This window comes from Bipolaris zeicola (genome assembly GCF_000523435.1).
Source record: "Bipolaris zeicola 26-R-13 unplaced genomic scaffold scaffold_234, whole genome shotgun sequence".
In the NCBI taxonomy this organism is placed as follows: Eukaryota; Fungi; Ascomycota; class Dothideomycetes; order Pleosporales; family Pleosporaceae; genus Bipolaris; species Bipolaris zeicola.
Window position 1 is genome coordinate 1 of NW_006912283.1, and position 20,269 is coordinate 20,269.

Consider the following 20,269-nt stretch of genomic DNA (forward strand, 5'->3'; position numbering starts at 1 on the left):
TCAGAAAGAGCAAGCTGAAGATCTGATTCAGAATAAGTTGATAAGTAACTGCGTTGTTGAGACATAATGTGATGTAGTGTCGACGTTGACGCGCTGGTGGGGCGCGACCGATTCGCTTGGGCAACCGATTCGCTTGTGAACCACGTTATATGTATTTAATCTAGCCCTTTTTTTCCCAAACATCTTTACCATCGTGACGCGGCAATAGCAGACTTGAGACTAGATGATAGAGTGAATGATGGAAAAAAAAGTTATTTTGATTACAAACGTCCGATTGGGGATATCTACCATTTCTAAATTTTTCTTTTGTCTCACAGTAGATGCAAATGTAGAAAACGCCGTCCCTCCTCGCTCGATGCTACGTGTTCGATGGTTACAAGTTCAACGTACGTACAGAGAAAAAAACAACAAAAGGGTAGATGTGAAACATCGCTCAAAATATAGTTAACTAAAAGGGGGGGGTTGGATCGAGACAAATGGTAGTTAGTGGGACTTTCGAACATAAGATGTATGTAGAAAAAAACAGAAGTTGCAGGTCATTCGTTTGTCTGGTATAAAAAAAACATGATCCAAAGGTTCAGTGGTGTTGGGGAAGTCGAGACGGTACAAAGAACAAAAAAAACAAGAAAGTTGTGAGGATATTCGTCCTACACAGCGACATCCAGTCCCGCACTCTTGAGTCCGGAGAGAAACTGCTCTTTGAGATCCGCAGTGGCACCATCACCAGCATTCTTTTTCTTCTTCTTCTTCTCGTCAGGCGGCGACTGCAATTGCTGCATCATCATCATCTCCACAGCCGCCATACCCGCTTCTTCAGCTTTACTCAACGCCGCCCCGACCGCCGGCTCATCCTTCTTCTTCCCCTTGGCTTTCGGCGCGCTCTCTTCCTCACCCTGGACCATCTTATCAAGCTCCAACTTGCTAATGCCCAGGGCATAAATTTGCTCTTCGACCGTACCCTTGGTGACGAGTCTGACGACTTCGACCTCCCGAGTCTGACCAACGCGATGAGCCCGGTTCTCAGCTTGGATATCGTCCTGGGGGTTGAAGCTCGAGTCGAAGATGATGACTTTGTTTGCGCAGGCGAGATTAATGCCTGCACCGCCGCTCTTGGTGCTGATCATGAAGAGTTGAATGGATTCGTCTTGGTAGAAGATGTCCATGAGTGACTGGCGTTCTTGAATCGGGGTAGAACCGTCCATGCGCATGAAGTTTATGTCGTGGTCGTCGAATACCCAGCCGAGGATGTCCATGACGGAGGTGAATTGACTAAAGACCAGGGCGCGGTCGCCGTTTTCTTTATACTTTTTGAGCAGGGCGAGGAGTGCAGTGACTTTGCCTGAGTCCATCCATTCCTGGTTTTGGAGCTCGAATTTCTTGAGCGCTCGGTACTTGGTGGCGAGTTGGTGGCATTGGTAGTCTTGGTAGAGCTCGAGCTCTTCGTATATAATGTCTGGGTTGCTCTCGGCAAACATATCTTCTTTGAGACAGGCCTTTGACATTTTCCGGATGGTGTTGTTGTCATAGCGGTGACGGAACAGAAGGGAATGAATAGCTGCTTGGCGGAGCTTCATCATCACGTTAGCATGGTCTTTGACAGCGATGCCGGCAGCCCTGTCCTCGAGAATCTTGCGCTGCTTCGCTAGCTGCTCGTTGTACAGGGTCCTCTGGGTATCTGTGAGCTCACAGTACTCGACGCGAGAAGTCTTCTTCGGCAGGTGCTTGAGCACTTGAGCCTTCTTCCTCCTCAAAATGAAGGGTGTCAACATGGTACGAGCACGCTGGATACGCTGAGCAGACAACAAAGAGCTGTGTGAATCGCTCTCCATGGTCTTAGCCTTGTGTTTGAACAAGATTTGTAACATCTCCTGGACTTCCTCCTGCTGATCGCCGTAGAACACCTGCGGCATCAAGAACCCAAGAATCGACATGAGTTCTTGGAGACTGTTCTGCAGTGGTGTGCCAGTCAACAGAATCCTGCACTTGGTGGGAATCTTCATCAAGCTCTTGTATCGAATCGTGTTGGCATTCTTCAGCATATGTCCTTCGTCAAAGATGCAGATTTCAGGTCTGCACTTCTTGAGAAAGATGAGGTCTTCCTTCCTGAATGTGAGATCGTATGTTGTGATAATTACGTCGCACGTTCCCTGTCTGATGTTCTGGTGAATGCTCTCTTGGTGCGAGAAACGTTCAGCTTGAGATCCGTAGTATGGAGTGAAGTTGATGGAGCTTGAAAAGCGCTCAAATTCACGACACCAGTTCTCTAAAGTCGATCCAGGTACAACAATGAGTGCAGGCTTTCCGCTACCTTCTTCTTTCAGATGCGACAAGAAAGCAATAATTTGACAAGTTTTTCCCAAACCCATGTCATCTGCCAGAATGCCAGAGGTCTCAGTTTGCCAGAGAAGATTGAGCCAGTTAAGACCGACGACTTGATAGTCCTTGAGCTCAATGTCATCATTCATGATTGAGGGCTGCTTGAGCAGTTTTGTACGACCGACTGCTTTGCGTATGCTCTTGGACTCAGTATCGCTACTGGTGCTGCTCTTTGGTGTATGATAGCCGGAATCCCGTGCTGAGTTGGTATCACTATCGTCAAGACTTGTGACATCCATTCCCTCCTCAGTAGACGCGCCGAAAATGTCGATTCCCCATCGTGCCATGCCTGCAACCATTGGTTTTCCAAGTGCTTCACATTGTTTGACAACCGAGTCAATGGTTGAGTAGGCGTTCCACATGCCTTCGGTAGATTCCACTAGCCTTGCACCTGTTGTAATACGCGGCTTGCGAGCCTTCTTCTTGCCTTTCTCGGCTGGTGCAAGGTCTACGTGTATTTTTCGGACAGCATCAAGCGAGGCGAACGGGCGTTCCTTGAATATCTCTTTGATGTCTTCTTCCTTGTGGCTTGACAAGTCCACCATGGCCTCCACAGTGCAAGTATTGAAGAAGTTCAACAAGGCATCGTCGCTGAAATTGTTCTCTGGAGCTGCGCTTGCCTCTGAGTCGTCATCAACTACAAGCTCTGCATCGATACCCTCATCCTCATCTGAAGAGACCGTAATTGGCGCTTGCTTCTTGGATTGTTGCTGCGGTCGTGGAGTGGGTTCCGGTGAGGACGAAAACGCCATCTTCGGCTTGCGATCTCTTCCGCTAACAAGTCGGCCTTTCCGTTTTGGTGCTTCCTTCTCAGGACTGTCAATCACTACAGGGCTGTTTTGAGTCGCCCCCAACTTTGAATATTTGTTCTGTAATGATTGCACAGGCTGCTTCAAACCACGCTGTGCAGTCTTCTTCACAGTCGGTATTGACTTGGTTTGGGCCACTCCAAGCTGTGGAGACCGAAGCAACTCGTCCTCAGACTCCTCTTCTGCCAAGTACGAACATGCATCTGAAAATTCGCCCTTCTTCTTAGTTAAGGCTTCATGTAGCTGCTTCACTGATCGGTTGGGATATATGGCTTGCAACCGCTTTACGTTGCGCTGCATGGCGAAGTCGGTGATATCCTCCAAGGTCATGTTTGAGTCTTCGGTAAAATCCACAGGCAGAGCGCGAGAAGGTCCCCCTTGTCGCGGGAGGGGCTTTTGTCTCTTTGGTGGCGAACTCGAGGCAGGTCCTTCAGACGGTCGTTTTCGCGACTGGTCACCATTATATTTGAATCCAGAGAGATCCCATGTTGGTTTTTGCGGTGTCTCCTCAATCCTCGACGCCATAGAGGCCATTTCAATTTTTGACAGTGGTATATTAGATCTGTACTCGGACTCGTCTTCGTCTGGATCGCGTTCGACAGGGGGATCGTCCGAGGTCAAATCGACGATTGGCTTGCGAACGGCTTGTGGAGGAAAAAAACTTGTACCAGGAGGTGCCATTGGGTTGCTGTAACCTCCATACGGCCGTTGCGACTGGGTTGGCGACATGATGGGCGACGAGTATCGCTGGATAGTGGGAGACGAGCGGGGGACTTGCAACTGCGAGGAGGCTGTGTGTTGGACTCGATTTGCGCGCGGTGTGAGAATTTGTGTGGGCTGCGTGGGTTGCGTGGTATCAGAAGGCGCTGGGAAGAAGGGCGAGTGTTCAGCGAGAATTTGCGTAGGCTGAGTGACGTAAGGATCTTGGTGGTCGTCGTCGTCGCTATGCGAAGTAGCGCGTGATCCGACAGGAGGAGGAGGTGATGAAGAGACTATAGGGTCGCGACGGTACATTGTGTGACAGTGCTGCAGTACCGAGTCGGGTTGAAGGGGGCCAAAGCACTGTCGTTGACTTGGCCGCCTCGCGTGTGGTTACGGAAGAAGACGACGAGTTGGTGACTAGGGTTCAACAGGACAAAACTGAGACAATGGACAATGCACTATAAATCAGCTAACATGGTGCTGTAAGTACGCGTGTGCTATGCAAAAGAGCAAGGAGGGAAAATAGGGTAATTAAAAACCAGTGGCGGCGATCGCCAAAAACATGACTACGCGTGAAGAAAGCACTCAACGCGTTGGGGAGAATCTGGGCGCTTGGACCTCCAGTGTGCCCATTACGTTACTGCTTTTGGCTGTGCCAGGACCAGTCGCTTGCATACTTACATACACCATTGACACCACACAACACTGCTTGCACACATCACCAACATGACGACCAGAAGAAATGTCGGCGAAGGCAAGTCCTCTCTGGAGTACGATGGAAAGATTGCACCAGGGCCATCAAACATTTCACCAGCGGTGCCGACGTGAGTTGTCTTGGATGCTGTGCACGTTACACTGGCTTATGCCGACAGGTCCGTTATTTGGAAGTTGATGAGCTTCACCTTTGCCATGATCACTTTGCCCATTGGTACCTACTTCTTTACCGTCAATTTTGTCTTTCAGGGTAAGCACTTGGCCATGCGTCCAAAGGGGTTGCTGACTCTGTCCAGGTAACGCAACGTACGCCGGTGGTCTTGCAGCACTCATGGCGAATGTTGTATTGATTGCATACGTTGTTATGGCGTTCAAGGATGACCAAGAGGAAATGCGAGAAGAGGCAGAGAAGTCGAAGAAGACAATCTAGCATCTTGTTGTTTGCCTCGTGCATCGAGGGGCCGCTAGGCGGCGAACCATCAACGTCGAGTTTTCTGCGCCGAGTTCCCTTTTGGGCTTTCAATCTGTTTGTTTGCAATCCCATGTTCAGTTCCAATCTTGGGCAATTGATCTCAAGAGGAGTGTCTTGTTAGTTCAAACGAAAATAAAAGTCTCGGCGCGTAGTGCAGCTGTCTCAAGCCGCATCCATTTGATATGAGATTCGATGACCAAACAGGGCTCCCGAAGATGAAAGCAAACGGCTCTCTAATTGCTGTGATGTATCTTGATGCGGGCTGTAGTATTCCAGAGTACACACGTAGTTGGTACCAGATAAGCAGAGTGGCCAGTCCAGTGGCAGGCTCGGGTGCTAGCGCGGGGTACGGGCTTTCGCTTTTCCTTAGCGGCGTAATCTTGGCAGCCCACCTCGAGCAATTTCGTGTGCAGCGGCCACCAAGTGCGAGTGACAGCAGAACCACGACTCGACAACATGGCTCCAGCATCCCTTCTGGACCTCGTGTCCGCGCTCCCCGACACCCAAGCATGGGGCCCGCCAGTCTCCAACGAGACGATGCTCGATGGCGTCCCCTTCGCGCCCTACTCCAAGGCCGACAAGCTGGGTCGCATGGCCGACTGGACTGAGGGCAAGGACCGTGAGCGGGGAGGACGCCAGCAGTATGGCAACCGCAACTACCGGGGTATGTTGGGATTTGGAAAGAGGAAGAGAATCGCAAAAGGCTAATGAAATTCCACAGACCAGCAAGTGTACGGTGCAAACCAGCAGACCAACCCCTTCGCTATCCAGGCCGCCGAAGAGGAGGCGACCTTCTCCGTTGTCGACAACACACGAACATCAGCCCGAGGACGCGGTTTCGGACGCGGGGGCGGCACTGTTTTCCGTGGACGGGGTGGTGCGCGTGGCGGACAGGCGCAACGGGGAGGACGGGGTACCTTCCAGCGTGTTGGCGGCCGTGGCGGACAGCAGTACGACAACCGCGGTGGCCGTGGTGGAAGAGGAGGACGCCGCTTTGGCTGGAGGGACGACAAGCCCCAGCGCAACCGCGATGCCTCTGTGCAGGTCAAGCCCGAGTGGAGCGTTATGGAGGAAATTGACTTCTCTCGCCTCAGCAAGCTCAACCTCGACACCCACGAGGGCGAGGACATCGACAAATACGGCTTCCTCTACTACTATGATCGCAGTTACGACAAGCAGCCCGGTGCTAAGACTTCCGAACGCAGACTCAACGTCCTCGATCGTGCCGCCTACAATGTCACTACTTCCAGCGACCCTGTTCTGCAGGAGCTTGCCGACAAAGACGAGGCTACTGTCTTTGCTACCGACAACATTCTTTCAATGCTCATGTGCGCTACCAAGTCCGTCTACTCATGGGATTTGGTTTTCACCAAGAGGGACAACAAGGTATTCATTGATAAGCGCGATGGATCAAGCCTGGACATGGTCACTGTCAACGAGAACGCTGCAGATGCGCCGCTCGAGATTTCCGAGGGCAACAAGGACTCGATCAACAGCCCAGGCGCTCTGATGCTCGAAGCCACACACATCAACAACGTCTTCCCTCTCCAGGTTGTTACCGAGTCCGAGACCAACAAGGTTAATATGCCCCACGAGCACCCCTTCTACAACGAGGAGGTCGAGACCGACCCGCCAGCGTCCAAGGCATACAGGTACCGCCGATTTGACCTGTCTCTGGACAAGGACGAGGAGCCACTGCACCTGATTGTCCGAACTGAGCTTGATGCTGTTGTCAAGAACAACATCAACGGTGAGGACCAATACCTGACCATCAAGGCGCTCAACGAATTCGACAACAAGGCCCAAGGAGCCGGCGGAGCTTTGGACTGGAGGACCAAGCTTGCAAGCCAGAGAGGTGCTGTCCTTGCTACTGAAATGAAGAACAACTCTTGCAAGCTTGCTCGATGGACTGTCCAGAGTATCCTCGCCAAGGCTGACACCATGAAGCTCGGGTATGTTTAACAATTGTTCTTGCTGAGAAGCTGCTAACAAAGGTCTAGTTTCGTATCTCGTGCCAACCCCAAGAACAACAATGACCACGTCATCCTCGGTGTTCTCACCAACAAGCCCCGCGACTTCGCCGCTCAGATGGCGCTCAACCTCAACAACGGATGGGCTATCGTCCGTACCATTGTCGATATGGTCCTTCGCATGGACGATGGCAAGTACGTTCTTGTCAAGGACCCCAACAAGCCTCTTCTCCGCTTGTACTCCGTCCCTCTCAACACCTTCGACGAGGAGGAAATCGAGGAGCTGCAGGCGCCTACCGAAGATAATGATGAGTAGAGTCGTGTCGAGCAAGTGGGCATTGTTTCTTTTCTTTCCAGCGATATCCGTAGGGTTGGGTCTATGACTACATGCATGATAGACGATATGTCATTGAATGACAGTACTCAACGTGCGTTGTCTTTATGATACGAGAAAGTACATACTTTTCTTCAATGTGAGACAAATTGTCACTTAATAGGTCAAGCTTTGTTGTCTCGAGAATTACAATTCGATAGATGGGGGCATGCACAGGCCACGGTTGCCAAGCTATCCCAGTTCTCACGCCTGCACCTCCTTTCACTTGCATTCTCAATGTAAACTACACATTATTGATTGTCTATCGCGCACGCCACATGGACTGAGTAGCGAAAATACTATGATGGCTATGCGACTGTACCAACTACATCTGGTCAACCTCAGCCATGATTGATGAACTGTTGGTTCACATCTCTGCCCCAACTACGCGACAAAGCGACCAACTCTACCAGTCTTTGGCCGATGCCTATCTTACATTTGAGGCAAATGTACCTCATCGGGAAAGTTCCCGGCAGCTTGATGTTGCGAATCAATCTGCCCTGCCGGGGTTGAATGATATAGCTCCAGAGCAAGGGAGTTTATTCCGAGGCACCGCGGACACTTCCAACTTATCTATGAGCAAAGATTCTTACGGCAGCTTCCCGTCACATTTATCTTTGAGTGGACTTAAGAATCATGAGAATGCTACCATTCAGTCCAATGAGCATGTACTCAAAGATCCACCGCTCACGCCCGGTCGACTTGCTCAATCAAAGCATGCACGCCATGATGGGAAATACCGAAGAACTCTTAGGTCGAGCTCCATCAAGGGAAAACCGCTAGCGGAAAAGATTCCAGGTACTCCAGGCGATGTCGACCTAGGCTTTGTTGAGGACACGCAGCCGGATACTGAAGTTCTCCAGAGTCAATTACAGGACAGCTATTTGAAGAGTTATGACAATACACCTGCAAATGATACGGATGAAGAACGGATTCAAGACAGCACTATAGAGGCCTTAGTCACAGCAACACCTGATACGAAAGAAGACTTTCCAGAACGTCGACGAAGTATGCGCTTGAAAACGGCGAGTATCGTAGCAGAGACACCTATGCCCACTGCGAAGCTGTCTGCAAAACCTGATGCTATTGCAACATCCCAAAGGCCTGTCAGTTCAGACAGTGCTTTGAATCCATCCTCGCCAGCATCATGGCATACGACATGCGAAGAAAAAGAGCCTGAGGACAGTAGCCAAGTCACTCCACCTATAGATTTCTCCAAACTTCAAATCGACGTTTATCCACCAGAACCCAAGATATCAACAGAGCAACCGGGTACGCTGCCTTCTCAAATCACTCCACAACTAGCAGCACTCAAACAGCAAAATCCGAAGCGTTTCAAGCCAATCAGGATAGTAAATAAGCCGAAACCCGATGATCGTGGGTACTGGTTAATCAGCTGTTCGCATTGGAGTGCGCAGCTTCAACAAGCATTTTGGAACAACATCTGTGAGCAAGTCACAAGTGGAAAACTCGGCTGGGGTGTGATGCTGTACCGAGAAGGTCGCACTTCTCGCTCATTGGGCCAAGTGAAGCTGTACTGCTGGGGAGAGATTGTAGAGCATACATGGTTAGTCTTATGGTTATGCTCTAAGGGGAAAGTATCGGGTTCGAGACTGCAATGGATTGATGCTGATGGAAATGCGGCGTTTTCAATGTCCTGATTAGTTGCATAAATAGTGGTGAGAGTGCTGGGGTATTAGATACCTAGGTTGGACAGCGATCAATTTAGTCACATGCACGCGTTCATGTCGCGCAGACAATCAAAATCACTCTGCAGCTAAACAATCCGCCCCGCGTTGTTCATTACTGCCTCCAATAATCATATTTTGCATCAGGCTAGCTCTCATTACATTTCGACATAATTAATTGTTCATGCATGGTCATGATTGGTATTTCCACAAGTGAAACACGGACGCCAAGCAACAGGTCCAGGGTCGCTGACACGCCCTACACTCTCGGACACGATTCTATTGCGCAATCTTGGCCTCTCGCATAGCCATGTAATATTGCCCTTGAAGAAACAACCATGGCTGCACGGTCGCAAGACGACTTGCACAGGACCGCAAGTTCAGACGCGGGTACCGACGAACGCACGCTTTACGACCACAGCTCCGACGACGAAGGCTACGATGGCAGGCCATCGGGTGAACTCTCCAAGAACGACCACGATATTCTAGACTCGGAGGATGAGCGTGAAAAGCTCCTCACACGAAGCCAGGGCAGCAAAGGCTTCTTGGGCCGCAAAGGCTCAGGCGTCAAGGTTGGGAAATGGGTCAAGGAGAAGGCGAAAGGGCGCAGGAAAGGCAGCAAGGAGGAGTCCAGCGCCCTCATGTATGACATGGAGGAGGGCACCGGAGCCTCGAGCACCAGCTTCATATCGAGAAACTCAGAGAGCGACGAACGACAGTTGCTTGCGAATGAATCGCAGCGAAGGGTAAATTAGGCACCCCTGTGTGCACCCTGAAAACTAACAGTTGGTGTAGGCACAGAGAAAGGGCATATACCGTCGGATAGGTATATACGTAGCCATAATTGTTCTTTTCGTCGTCCTCCTAGCAACCGCATACAACCTTTCTACCCCGCAAGATGTCAAAGACGCTGCCGCCCTGGTATCAAATGGTACTTCGCTATTTGCGCCTACCACAATTCTCATATCCCTCGATGGCTTTCGCGCCGACTTTATGTTCCGCAACCTTACACCCACACTCAGTCAGTTTGTACGGGAGGGCATATCGCCCAAGTACATGCTGCCCAGTTTCCCCAGTGTGACCTTTCCAAACCATTACACGCTCGCGACTGGCCTATATCCTGAAGCGCATGGGGTCGTATCTAATACATTCTGGGACCCGGAGCTCAAGGAGGAGTTCTATTATACCCATCCTGCGCAAAGCCTACAGTCCCACTGGTGGGGTGGGGAGCCACTGTGGGTGACGGCCGAGAAGCAGAATGTCCGAGCAGCAGTACACATGTGGCCAGGTTCCGAAGCCAATATATTGGATCAGAAAATTGCATATGTTGACAAATATAACGGTTCGGAAGTTCTATCCAGGAAAGTAGATCGTATCATGGGCTTCCTCGATCTACCCGGCCCCAAGGATGTCGGTGCGACTGCGCTTACACCTCGACCCCAGCTGATTGCTGCGTACGTTCCCGACGTAGATGGCGATGGTCACACATATGGTCCCAACAGCACAGAGATCCGGGAAACCATCACACGAGTTGATACTATGATGGGAGACATTTTCAAAGGCATCCGTGAGCGAAACCTCACAAACATTGTCAACGTAGTAGTAGTGTCTGACCACGGCATGGCAACAACCGACGCTACTCGTCTTATTCAACTCGAAGACCTGGTCGATCCTGCAGAGCTATCACACACAGACGGCTGGCCTCTCTACGGTCTCCGGCCCAAAGATCCCTCTGCCCTCCATCGCATATACAACCAGATCAAAAACCGTACAGCTGACAATCCCAATATCGAGGTCTACCTTCGCGATGAGAACATGCCAGAGCGATACCATTTCAGCAAAAACAAACGCATAGCTCCGCTTTGGCTAGTACCCAAGACCGGCTGGGCAATCGTTACGAAGGATCAGTGGGATATTGAAGAACGCCAAAAGAATCACGAAGTCTATCATCCTCGAGGTCTCCACGGCTACGACCACGAGCACCCGCTTATGCGTGCCATTTTCATAGCCAGAGGCCCAGCATTCCCGCATGAACCGAACAGCCAGATGGAACCATTCCGTAAGTAGTCATGTCTATCGAACGTGAGATATGCAAGCAGAGAAACACATTCACTGACAACATCTAACAGAAAACATCGAACTCTACAACATAATCTGTGACTCGGTCAAACTTCAACCCGCCCCCAACAACGGCACTCTACGTCTCCCCCTCAAACCAATCGGTCTACACAACGACGACGATTCCACCAACGCATCTGAAAACGAAACCCCTGAGGACCCCGTATCGTCCTACACCCTCTCCCCCTCCCCCTCTCCTTCTTCCTCCTCTTCCCCACAGCCCCTCCCCTCCACAAACCTCGCCGCCATGCCCTCCCTTCTCGACCCCCTCTCCAGCATCACCTCCTTCGCATCCGGTCTCGACACGGGAGCTACACTAGAAAACGAAGCTCCCCCTACACGACCCACGCCTCCTGCTACTAGTTCTACTGGAGGTGGTTCAGCGGATAAAGAAAAGGGCGACGAGGGTAAAGAAGGAAACGGAGGAGAGGACGAGGAAAAGGAACAGAGTTGGTGGGAGTGGTTGACGCACAAGGCGGATGGGATTGAGGAGTGGGTTGATCAGTTTATTCAGGATCATGTCAAGGGAGGCAAAGGGGGTGATGATGGTGGTGGTGAGAAGAATGGGAAGGCGGAGTAGTAGATTGGGGGTTGTTGTCATTGTTGTTTTTTTCTCAGTCTTTCTCGTCCCACTTTCCACTTCCTATTCATGCAAGGGAAATTTGGTTGATGAGATTTAGAAATGGCGTTTTGTTTTGTTTTTCTTTTTTGGAGTAAAAAAAAGGGATGGATATAATAAGGTTGCTTTTATTTTTTTCTCTCCATTTTGCTTACTTTCGGGTATACCCAATTCATATACAGGTAGAAATCGGAAATTGAACCAAGACGCTTTGCCAGTAAAAAAACAAGACTGTCTGGTCATATTTTGAAGAAGAAGAGGATTTCTTTGTTATCGTTAAAAAAAGGTATCATTCATTTCGTTTATATAAATTAAGAAGGTAGGTAGGGTTTGACAGAAGATCTACATGATATCGCACTTTGAGGGCAGTCCGCAAGGACCCTCCTTGTTCTTTTCAGTCTTTTGCTGAGGTTGTGATGAAGGTGCAGCAGCAGGAGTAGGAGCAGCAGCAGGGGTGCTGGAAGTCTTGTCCGCTGGCGCAGGTGTAGTGCCATTAGTCGTAGCGGTCGTAGTTTCTGCCGCCTTCTTTTCGCCCGCAGTACCATCATCTAGTCACTGGTGAGCCTTGGCAACGGCCTCGTAGAAGGCCTTGCCCTGGGCAACGGCGACCCTGATCTCGAGCTCAGAGGGCTGGCGGGAACCGTCACCGCCAGCAAAGGTACCAGCGCCCCAGGCGGAGCCACCGTGAACCTCGTTTAGGTTGGCAAGGTCGGCTGGGAAGATGTTAGCTTCTTGTTTTCGCGCCATCAAGTAAGAAAATGTCTATCAAACTTACCGAATGTGGTCTTGTAGCCCAATGGCACGTAGATGAAGCCGTGGTGGGCGAGGGTGCTCATGGCAGCCAAGCAGGTGCTCTCCTGGCCACCACCCTGGGTACCGGTGGAGACAAAGAGACCAGCGTACTTGCCCCAGAAGCTTCCCTGCTGCCATTGCTTGCCAGTCCTGTCCCAGAAAGCCTTGAACTGGGCGGGGAAGTTTCCGTAACGGGTAGGGATACCGAAGAGGATACCGTCGAACTCCTCGAGGACAGCGGGGTCCTCAAGGACGGGGACATCGGCAGCCTTGGGGCCGGCGTACATCTTCTGGAGGACTTCCTCGGGAAGGGTCTCGGCAACCCTATGTGATTGTTAGACCATGTTGTACTCGGGGTAGAGCGCGGGAGGGCTGCAATTGAGGGGGGTGCGAGGATGTGGAATGTTGTGGAACGTCGGAAGATACATACTGGAAGAGCTTGGCGTCACCACCAGCCTCCTGGATACCCTTGAGCTCAGCATCGGCCTGGAATTGCAGTTAGTCATGTTGTTCTCTCTCTCTCCTCTGTACCACCAAGGTGCTCCACGGCAGCTTGCATGGCGCGAGAGTGTCAACATACCAGCTTCTTGATGTGGCCGTACATGGAGTAGTAGACAATTGCAATCTTGGGCGCCATCTTGAATAGCTAGGGGGTATCAAACAATGTAGAGAGAAGTGCTAGAAGGGAGGAATTGAGATAGAGCTTGCAGATGAAGCTCGAGAAGAGGGGCAGGCCTTGCATCTTATAGTTGTTAGCCCAGCGAGCATGCGCCAGCACGCAAAACATGGCAGCATACCCGATCCCCATCTCTCCCTACATGGCATGATGCAAGCTAGATGTGCCCACGCTGGTCCAATCGTCGCACCTCTACCCCCGTCCACAGAGCCAAACTTTGCCGTTATCAGACCAGCCGATTCCACAGAGCATTGGAAACGCGCAGTGACGCCCCTCCATACCTATCCCAGACGAGTATAGTGTGTCTCCACTTTTCTCCCCGGCGCAGTAGGCGTCATTAGCGTCATGGACCCATTTTTCTTCTGCCTGAATTCTCGATTACATGACTGCTTGGTAAGGATTTGAAAGTCTGTCAACATCGAAGCAGGTCTCCATCCGACAACCGCCCCCTCCCCCTTCCAAGAAAAAAAAACCAATGCATCGCTGCTACCGGATCTCCGGCAGAAAATGGCCCGAGACACTGCGGATATATTCCGAAAGTTAGTCATCAGCAAAGTCGCACTTATGTTATCGCTGTTGTTGTTGGTGGTAGTGCTGCGGCGTTGCATACACACCGACGTATAACAGTGGTTATGCTAAGAACGGGCGCACGGCTAAGCTCCAGATAGAGTAAATGGCGACCGCTCGAGGATTAGAGGAGAGCTTACTGTTGGCTGTGTAAGCACGGAGGGGCACCCCGTACCTTGGGCTTTTCCGTCTTGAGACAAGCAGCTTGGGAGACCGCAATTGCGGGGGCTGATGATCGCCAAGGCGGGAGGGGGAAAAAGCGTGCGGTGAAGATTCTGATAAGGCTGTCTGTCAAGCCTTTTTTTCTCTAAAATTTTCCAACGACACGTCGTCATTGCTTTTTATAGTTGTGGAAACTTTCCCGCGGACACAACGTCAATGTGCACACATATACAAACAGGATGTTGGAACCAAGAAGTGCATACGTAGAAAAACTTTGTTCACTACAGTACAATGGTATCCGGTTATGAACGCTACAACGCTAACAAGTAAAAAACAGACTGCCGTCGCTCAAATGCAAATTCCCTAAAAACCGCTTTTTTTGAAGACATAAAACCCCATGCCTTGATAGTCAAATTTCTCAAACCCTTTGAAATGCATGAATCGAATATGGCTACTTCAGCCTGATATCTCTTGGCTCCAGGCCTGCCGCGCTCATGCATATGATCGTTAATGTCGTAAAACAAGTTGTAGTAATGGTATACAGAAGAAAGGAAGACGATCGCTTTTTTTTGGTCGAATGATCCACATTCAAGTCTGAATGGAATGAAGCCTCCTGTGGACACCAGCCAGGAACTCGGCCTCGTGGATGCGCTGGAACTGCGCCTCTTCCTCTTTTCCGTACAGGCCGGTGCTTCCATAGGGTCCCTTTCCGCTGAACTCGACGTTCTGCGGCCAGTATCCCTCGGACGAAATCTGGGCCAAGGAAAAGTCGCCGTGCACCGCCTGGAAGCCGGGCTCGAAGATGCAGTCTGCGAAGAAGAGCTCAATGTAAAGCTCGCGAGGAATGGCGCTCTCAGCGCGGAGCCGGATGAAGCGGCGCGCTTGCTCCAGTAGCTTCTGCAGGGCGTCGGTAGCCTCGTGGGTAGAGCGGCCGTGCTCATGCTCGCACAAATGCAGGGCACGAACTTGCAAATCACCCGCAAACTTGGCGTCCTCGTTGGAGAAGAGGTGGGAGCACACAGATGGGAGGGAGATGGACAGTGTCTCCAGCTTTGGGCAGTTGCGGAAGGTATCGCAGAGATGCTCACTGTCGCTTGGGGAACCAGGATGCGGGTGCCAGAAGCCATCCTGGGACCGCGGGCTGTGCTCCAGAACGCGGAGTGTCTGGCGAGAAGCCTTGACAATCGCCATGACACCATCAATGGTGATTGATGAGTTGCAGGTCAGATGGAACTCCTCGAGCTGAGTGGCAGTGCGAGCAATAGCGAACAGGTCATTGTCGGTGATGGGCATGAAGGATGTGTCGCCGAAAATCTTCAAGCGGCGCAGTTGGCCAAAGTTGACCGACTGGAGGGGCTCTAGATCGACGAGGTTGTCCTTGTCGGCTGCTTGCTGCGATGTGGGATCGACACACTGCAGCTCTAGAGACTGGAGTGACTTGCCGCTACCCGTCAACATGGCTCGCCAGGCCTTGGCATCCACGTGCCTAATGGTAGTCCACGGAATGGAAAGCGAAGTAAGGTTAACGCAGTTCCTCAAGCAATCGAAAATCATGCGGTCGGTCTCGGCGGTATAGAAGCCATGGACCCACATGCGCTTGATCTTGGAAGCGACTTGGGGGTAGTCGTTGCAAATCTTGACTGTCCGCTTGAGGGAGGCGAATGGGTCACGGTACACAGCCGTACCAGTTGGACGGTCAATGAGCTCGTAAAGCGGGTAGCTTTCTCGCCTATTGGAGAGTTCAGCCCATCGCTGGGTACGGTTAGCATGGCAAGACTAGGCGAATGCTTGGGATGTTGCTTACCTCTCCACCCTTCCAGCGGCGAATGTAGACATCCTTGATCGAGTGCTCCAAAGCCCACTCGTGCCACCTCCAGCAAACGGAACGGAGTGTGGCCGTGGCATCCCACTTGAGAAGCTCTGGGGGAACGGGGCCCCTTACATAGCGCTGGAGCTTGGCCCTCTCTAGTGGCAGGGGCGCTTGCTGGAGTCCAAAGGTGTATGTTGGACCTTCGCGGACATTGGCCTTGGTAACCTCGTGGAGGATCTGGGAAAGGATTTCGTACGGGAAGTCGTTGATGTTCATTGAATGTGCAGCAAGGGTAAGGTGGGTCGATGTCGATGTGGCACAGTGTGCGTGGGTAGTGTAAGTGTGTGGTTGGTGGGTGAGTAGTCGGAGAGGCGTAGGTTGGTTTGGTATATAAAGCAAGAGAGGAGGCAGGCCGTGAGTCTTATAGTCGCCACCAGTGACGGGCGAGCAGAGATTTATTCATCAGACAGTCAACACCAGGCACCGTGGTACGGAGTTAGTCAAAGGCGAAGACTTCCCCAGCTTTGTGCAGCCGCGCCAAACAAGTCGGAACGCTCAAATTTGGCTTCACGTGGGCCAGGCCTTTGCGTTTCGATTACCCCCAGGAAATTCAATCCGCAGGCCACCTGACCACGCATGACACATCAAAATCCTCGGACGAGCCCCCTCGTGCCTGTCTCCAGCCTGCGACTTGCGACCTGCATTGCTCACCATGCCGGACTTCTGTTGCCGATGCATGCCGCTTGTCCTTGGTGGTCAGATTCGTTACCGTCCATCCTCCCTCTCACCACCTCCAAGCCTGTGGCGTCCTTGTCCGCCTCGCCCTCACGCCTCGCCATCCATCTCCTGTATCTCCGCTTCGCTCCGCCAAAACCGCCATCGTCATGATTGCTTCACCCCATATTCACACCGTATTTCCATCCCCGTGTCACGGCTCGCCTGTTCAATAAATGCACAGATGTCCCCATTTCCTTAGCCTCGCGCTTTTCCCCGTCTCCTGACGATGCCACGCCTCGTGGACCCCCTTAAACCTCCGTCTGCAGAATCTTCACGATGCATGGACACTCTCTTCCATTGACACGTATACGTCCCCTCGCTTGCATCACTTGAAGTCTAGCCTCGTCGCCATCGTGCTCGACCTGGGCTGATTTGGTAATTTCTTACGTCTTCAAAACTTCCCCGCCATGCACCTTCTCCACAGTCACGAATTATACCCCTTACGGGAACTACTTTAGCTCACCACTTGAACCGACGACACTCGCATCCACTCTCCAAAACAATCACAAGTGTACGTCGCTCTGTTACTCACTCCACCGACGACATAGACACGTCCATGTAATCCTGAGCACGTCAGGGTCGAGGGCAATTACGCCAACGCGCATAGCAGACCGGTTACTGCATTTACCTGTGCCTCTTGACAGCATCAACCACCATCCCCCCAGCATGGCCAATTCATTCTCCTGGTTTCTATGAGCTAAGGATTGACGCTACCCCGCAAAACTTCTCGGCCCCCGAATAGTACCGGGTCTGGGACTGTCGTACTTGTGGCCACCAGACCCGCGACCTAGCCGCGGCAGGAACATTCCGCTTCCAATCACGTCTGGGATTTTTACCTTTTTTCTTAGCACGGGCTTGTTCTGTTCATCTGTTTAGCGCATACTTAGTTACCTTACCCTGAAAGTCACCGGGGCTGTACAACTCAGCTGACCCCGTCTTCTGAGCCCAGAGCCGCAACACCACCGAGAGGATCGTGCCTTTCCGCTTTTGTCTCCGGCTTCGACACTGGTGAAGCTGACGACGTGCTCGTTTCAGCGGGTGGATCCCGCCTCATGTGCTGGATGCAGATGCCGAATCCGTGCTTGTTGGCTTGTTGGTCGGTGCGGGAGGCCACCTGCACCACACAATGGTCAGGCGTGTCAATCTAACCCAACTTCGGGTCCGCGTAATCAATGCAGTCTGCGGTCGCCCTTGAAGAGACGATCCTTGTCTTTCACCACTACAGGACGGTGTTAACTTTAGCCTGTTAAGTCTTATGGTGCTCTCGAGTATTTGAACCGCCCGAGGCAACCTTCCGTAGTGATTTGGCACCATCCATCACGCAACAGGGCTGACGACACACATCCACTGGATGGTGCAATGCGGATTCTTCCCCACCATACAAAGGGGGGGATTCCTTTGTGATGGAAGCTTTCTTTTAGGTAATTGTCCCGTGTTGATGGTAAGATGGAAAGCCCAGCACGACAGTACCATGGTGCTGCACGGCTCTAGGCATGACGGGAATTCCGTCCACTAGTAACACTGTGCAAGGTGACGGTGCAACACGAGATGGCATCCGGCAAAACCATTGGTGACTGCGCAATCCCGCATGCTGTAGCTTTTTTACTATCCTTATTTCCGACTGTACCGGTGAAACGACATACCGGCATCATTTCTCAGAAAAGCAACACGTCACTGAGCAAAAAAGGTCGCAAGAATCAATCAATATTTGGGTATCTTATCCATCTCGAAAAAACAAACAAACTAGCATGCTTGTCCCACCAGCCCCCTCCTCTTCTTGTTCTTCTTCCTCTTCTCTCAATCTAGCCATGCTGTGCCTAGCTTACCGTCTCCGCATGGCGTTACTCTCAACATTGTTTGCGTGCGCGAGCAGGTATTTGCAGCACGTCAGCGTGTACTTGCACGCCTTTGTCCATCCTTCATCCTTGTTGAGCGCCAGCTTGATACTCTGATCATGGATCCGATCCTTGCGTATCTCGTACGGCATCTTGACGCCCCCGCCGCCACCACCACCACCGCTGCCGGGAGCCCCTACGCCACTAGCATTTGGAGGAGCTTGGTTTTCAACGAATTCGCCCAGCTGCTTGAGACACTCGAGGAAAGCTACCATGGCTGCGTCGAACTTGCGGTGCAGGAAACCAAAGTTGATGGGGAAATCTCCCGACGAGTATAGTTCGAGGCGTTGCTTGGATATCTGTGGTGATGAAGCTGTGGTTGCTGTAGATGCATGTTGATGTCTTGTTGTTGACTCGGCGACGGAAGCCCCTCCTTTGGCTTCTATGCGCGTAATCGTTGATGTGGAGCCCATGGGACAGAGCTCGTAGCCGTCGAACTTGTAGCCTAGACGCTCTGCTAGAGTAGCGAGTAGCAAACAGGTCTGACCCCATGCTGCGTTGATTTCAGGCCAGTCGACATATGGGTTTGGTAGGCGTCCGAGGCGCAGACCGTTGATGGTGGCAAAATGGTTGTCGTGCGTGATGTTGAAGGAATCATTGTAGACGCTTCTTCTCTGCAGCTGGTTCAGCACCTGTGCATCGTGAGCATACCTCGTGGCTAAAGCGTCACGCTCGTTCTGGAACTCGGTCAAGGTCGTGTTGAAAGCGTTTCTGCTCTTCCAGAACTCGTTCTCTTCTTGATCCAGTATCCGCGCTTCTGCTTCCAAGGCAGCAATTTGATTGTCTAGTTCTGCCTTTTCCGCCTCGAGGTTCTCAAGCTGAGTAATGGCGGTGCTTTCGGCCTTCTTGGCTGCTTTGAGGGCCGCTTCGGCGGCTTTGACTTCTTCAGCGCTGGGCACGTCGGTGTTGGCGCGCCGGAGAAAGTCTACGTATGCATCACGCTCTCGGGTTGCTACGCCAAGTCGTTTTTGTAGCCCGTCTATAAGGATCTCGGTGCACTCTACGCATATCGGGTGGTCGATATCGGAGCGCGCAGATAGAATCTCGAACATGCGATTCGTCGTCTCGAGTCCATCTGCTAGGCTCGCACCTCCCGCCGTTCCCAGGCCATTCTTCGCGCCTTTCCGCTTTGTTTTATCATTCGCGTCAGCCTTTGCGTCCTCTGCTTGCGTTTTGCCGTTGGCACTTTGGACTGGTTCTCCAGAAGGCGGGTTGATCATCGACTCGGACATGTGTATGTCGATAAACGACATGGCGGGGTTCTGGGGGCCATTTGGGCTTCGTGATTGCGGTGCGCCCTGGATGTTGCGTCTGTATGTAGGTGTCTTTGCATCTTTGATCGCATCTTGGTAGGTCTTGAGATGTTCTGGAGGGTTTGGTGGACGCGACTGGCGATTTGGCGAGATATTCGGAGCCTGGAGCTGGCCTGAAACTACGGAGTCTATACCGCAATCAATATGAGAACAGGACCCAGAAAGAACCCAGGGGTGGTTGTACCTGTCAACAGCTTGAAGGCAGCCGGGTTAAGCTGGTCGATAGAAGCATCGATGTCTATGGGTGTCCGGCACTTCTGACAGGCCAAGCCGGCTGGTTTTGTGTCGTTCGGCATAATGTCATAAGAGGTGGACCTTCATGCTGCTATGAAGGTGAGGTATTAAGGCGCTGTAGGAGGTGGATGACGATGCGGCGGTTCGTGGTTGGAGATCACCTGCAGGCGGGTGGGGCTCCCCCGGCCGCCGCTAAAGCATG

At 51.8% G+C, this 20,269-nt stretch overlaps 9 protein-coding genes across 9 annotated transcripts; 5 read left to right on the plus strand and 4 right to left on the minus strand.

The window, feature by feature from the left end:
- Window positions 1–647: 647 nt before the first annotated feature.
- On the minus strand, window positions 648–4,199 carry COCCADRAFT_8685 (uncharacterized protein; the record flags this gene model as incomplete). Its single annotated transcript, XM_007718460.1, has 1 exon — window positions 648–4,199. The coding sequence occupies one exon, from the start codon at window positions 4,197–4,199 to the stop codon at window positions 648–650; it is 3,552 nt and encodes a 1,183-aa protein (XP_007716650.1).
- A 414-nt stretch (window positions 4,200–4,613) lies between these two features.
- On the plus strand, window positions 4,614–5,031 carry COCCADRAFT_29812 (uncharacterized protein; the record flags this gene model as incomplete). Its single annotated transcript, XM_007718461.1, has 3 exons — window positions 4,614–4,711; window positions 4,760–4,851; window positions 4,898–5,031. 3 exons carry the CDS (start codon window positions 4,614–4,616, stop codon window positions 5,029–5,031), a joined length of 324 nt encoding a protein of 107 aa, XP_007716651.1.
- A 498-nt stretch (window positions 5,032–5,529) lies between these two features.
- On the plus strand, window positions 5,530–7,359 carry COCCADRAFT_107575 (uncharacterized protein; the record flags this gene model as incomplete). The annotated part of the gene is made up of 3 exons (XM_007718462.1): window positions 5,530–5,737; window positions 5,795–7,025; window positions 7,074–7,359. 3 exons carry the CDS (start codon window positions 5,530–5,532, stop codon window positions 7,357–7,359), a joined length of 1,725 nt encoding a protein of 574 aa, XP_007716652.1.
- Window positions 7,360–7,763: 404 nt separating this feature from the next.
- COCCADRAFT_29814 (uncharacterized protein) lies at window positions 7,764–9,077 on the plus strand (the record flags this gene model as incomplete). The annotated part of the gene is made up of 1 exon (XM_007718463.1): window positions 7,764–9,077. The coding sequence occupies one exon, from the start codon at window positions 7,764–7,766 to the stop codon at window positions 9,075–9,077; it is 1,314 nt and encodes a 437-aa protein (XP_007716653.1).
- A 365-nt stretch (window positions 9,078–9,442) lies between these two features.
- On the plus strand, window positions 9,443–11,802 carry COCCADRAFT_29815 (uncharacterized protein; the record flags this gene model as incomplete). Its single annotated transcript, XM_007718464.1, has 3 exons — window positions 9,443–9,850; window positions 9,900–11,163; window positions 11,234–11,802. 3 exons carry the CDS (start codon window positions 9,443–9,445, stop codon window positions 11,800–11,802), a joined length of 2,241 nt encoding a protein of 746 aa, XP_007716654.1.
- Window positions 11,803–12,393: 591 nt separating this feature from the next.
- Window positions 12,394–13,270, minus strand: COCCADRAFT_107603 (benzoquinone reductase; the record flags this gene model as incomplete). The annotated part of the gene is made up of 4 exons (XM_007718465.1): window positions 12,394–12,554; window positions 12,617–12,957; window positions 13,064–13,119; window positions 13,214–13,270. 4 exons carry the CDS (start codon window positions 13,268–13,270, stop codon window positions 12,394–12,396), a joined length of 615 nt encoding a protein of 204 aa, XP_007716655.1.
- A 1,356-nt stretch (window positions 13,271–14,626) lies between these two features.
- On the minus strand, window positions 14,627–16,124 carry COCCADRAFT_8690 (uncharacterized protein; the record flags this gene model as incomplete). The annotated part of the gene is made up of 2 exons (XM_007718466.1): window positions 14,627–15,790; window positions 15,843–16,124. 2 exons carry the CDS (start codon window positions 16,122–16,124, stop codon window positions 14,627–14,629), a joined length of 1,446 nt encoding a protein of 481 aa, XP_007716656.1.
- Window positions 16,125–16,484: 360 nt separating this feature from the next.
- Window positions 16,485–16,736, plus strand: COCCADRAFT_107592 (uncharacterized protein; the record flags this gene model as incomplete). Its single annotated transcript, XM_007718467.1, has 1 exon — window positions 16,485–16,736. The coding sequence occupies one exon, from the start codon at window positions 16,485–16,487 to the stop codon at window positions 16,734–16,736; it is 252 nt and encodes an 83-aa protein (XP_007716657.1).
- A 1,711-nt stretch (window positions 16,737–18,447) lies between these two features.
- Window positions 18,448–20,129, minus strand: COCCADRAFT_8691 (uncharacterized protein; the record flags this gene model as incomplete). Its single annotated transcript, XM_007718468.1, has 2 exons — window positions 18,448–19,961; window positions 20,018–20,129. The coding sequence occupies 2 exons, from the start codon at window positions 20,127–20,129 to the stop codon at window positions 18,448–18,450; spliced, it is 1,626 nt and encodes a 541-aa protein (XP_007716658.1).
- Between the last annotated feature and the right edge of the window lie 140 nt (window positions 20,130–20,269).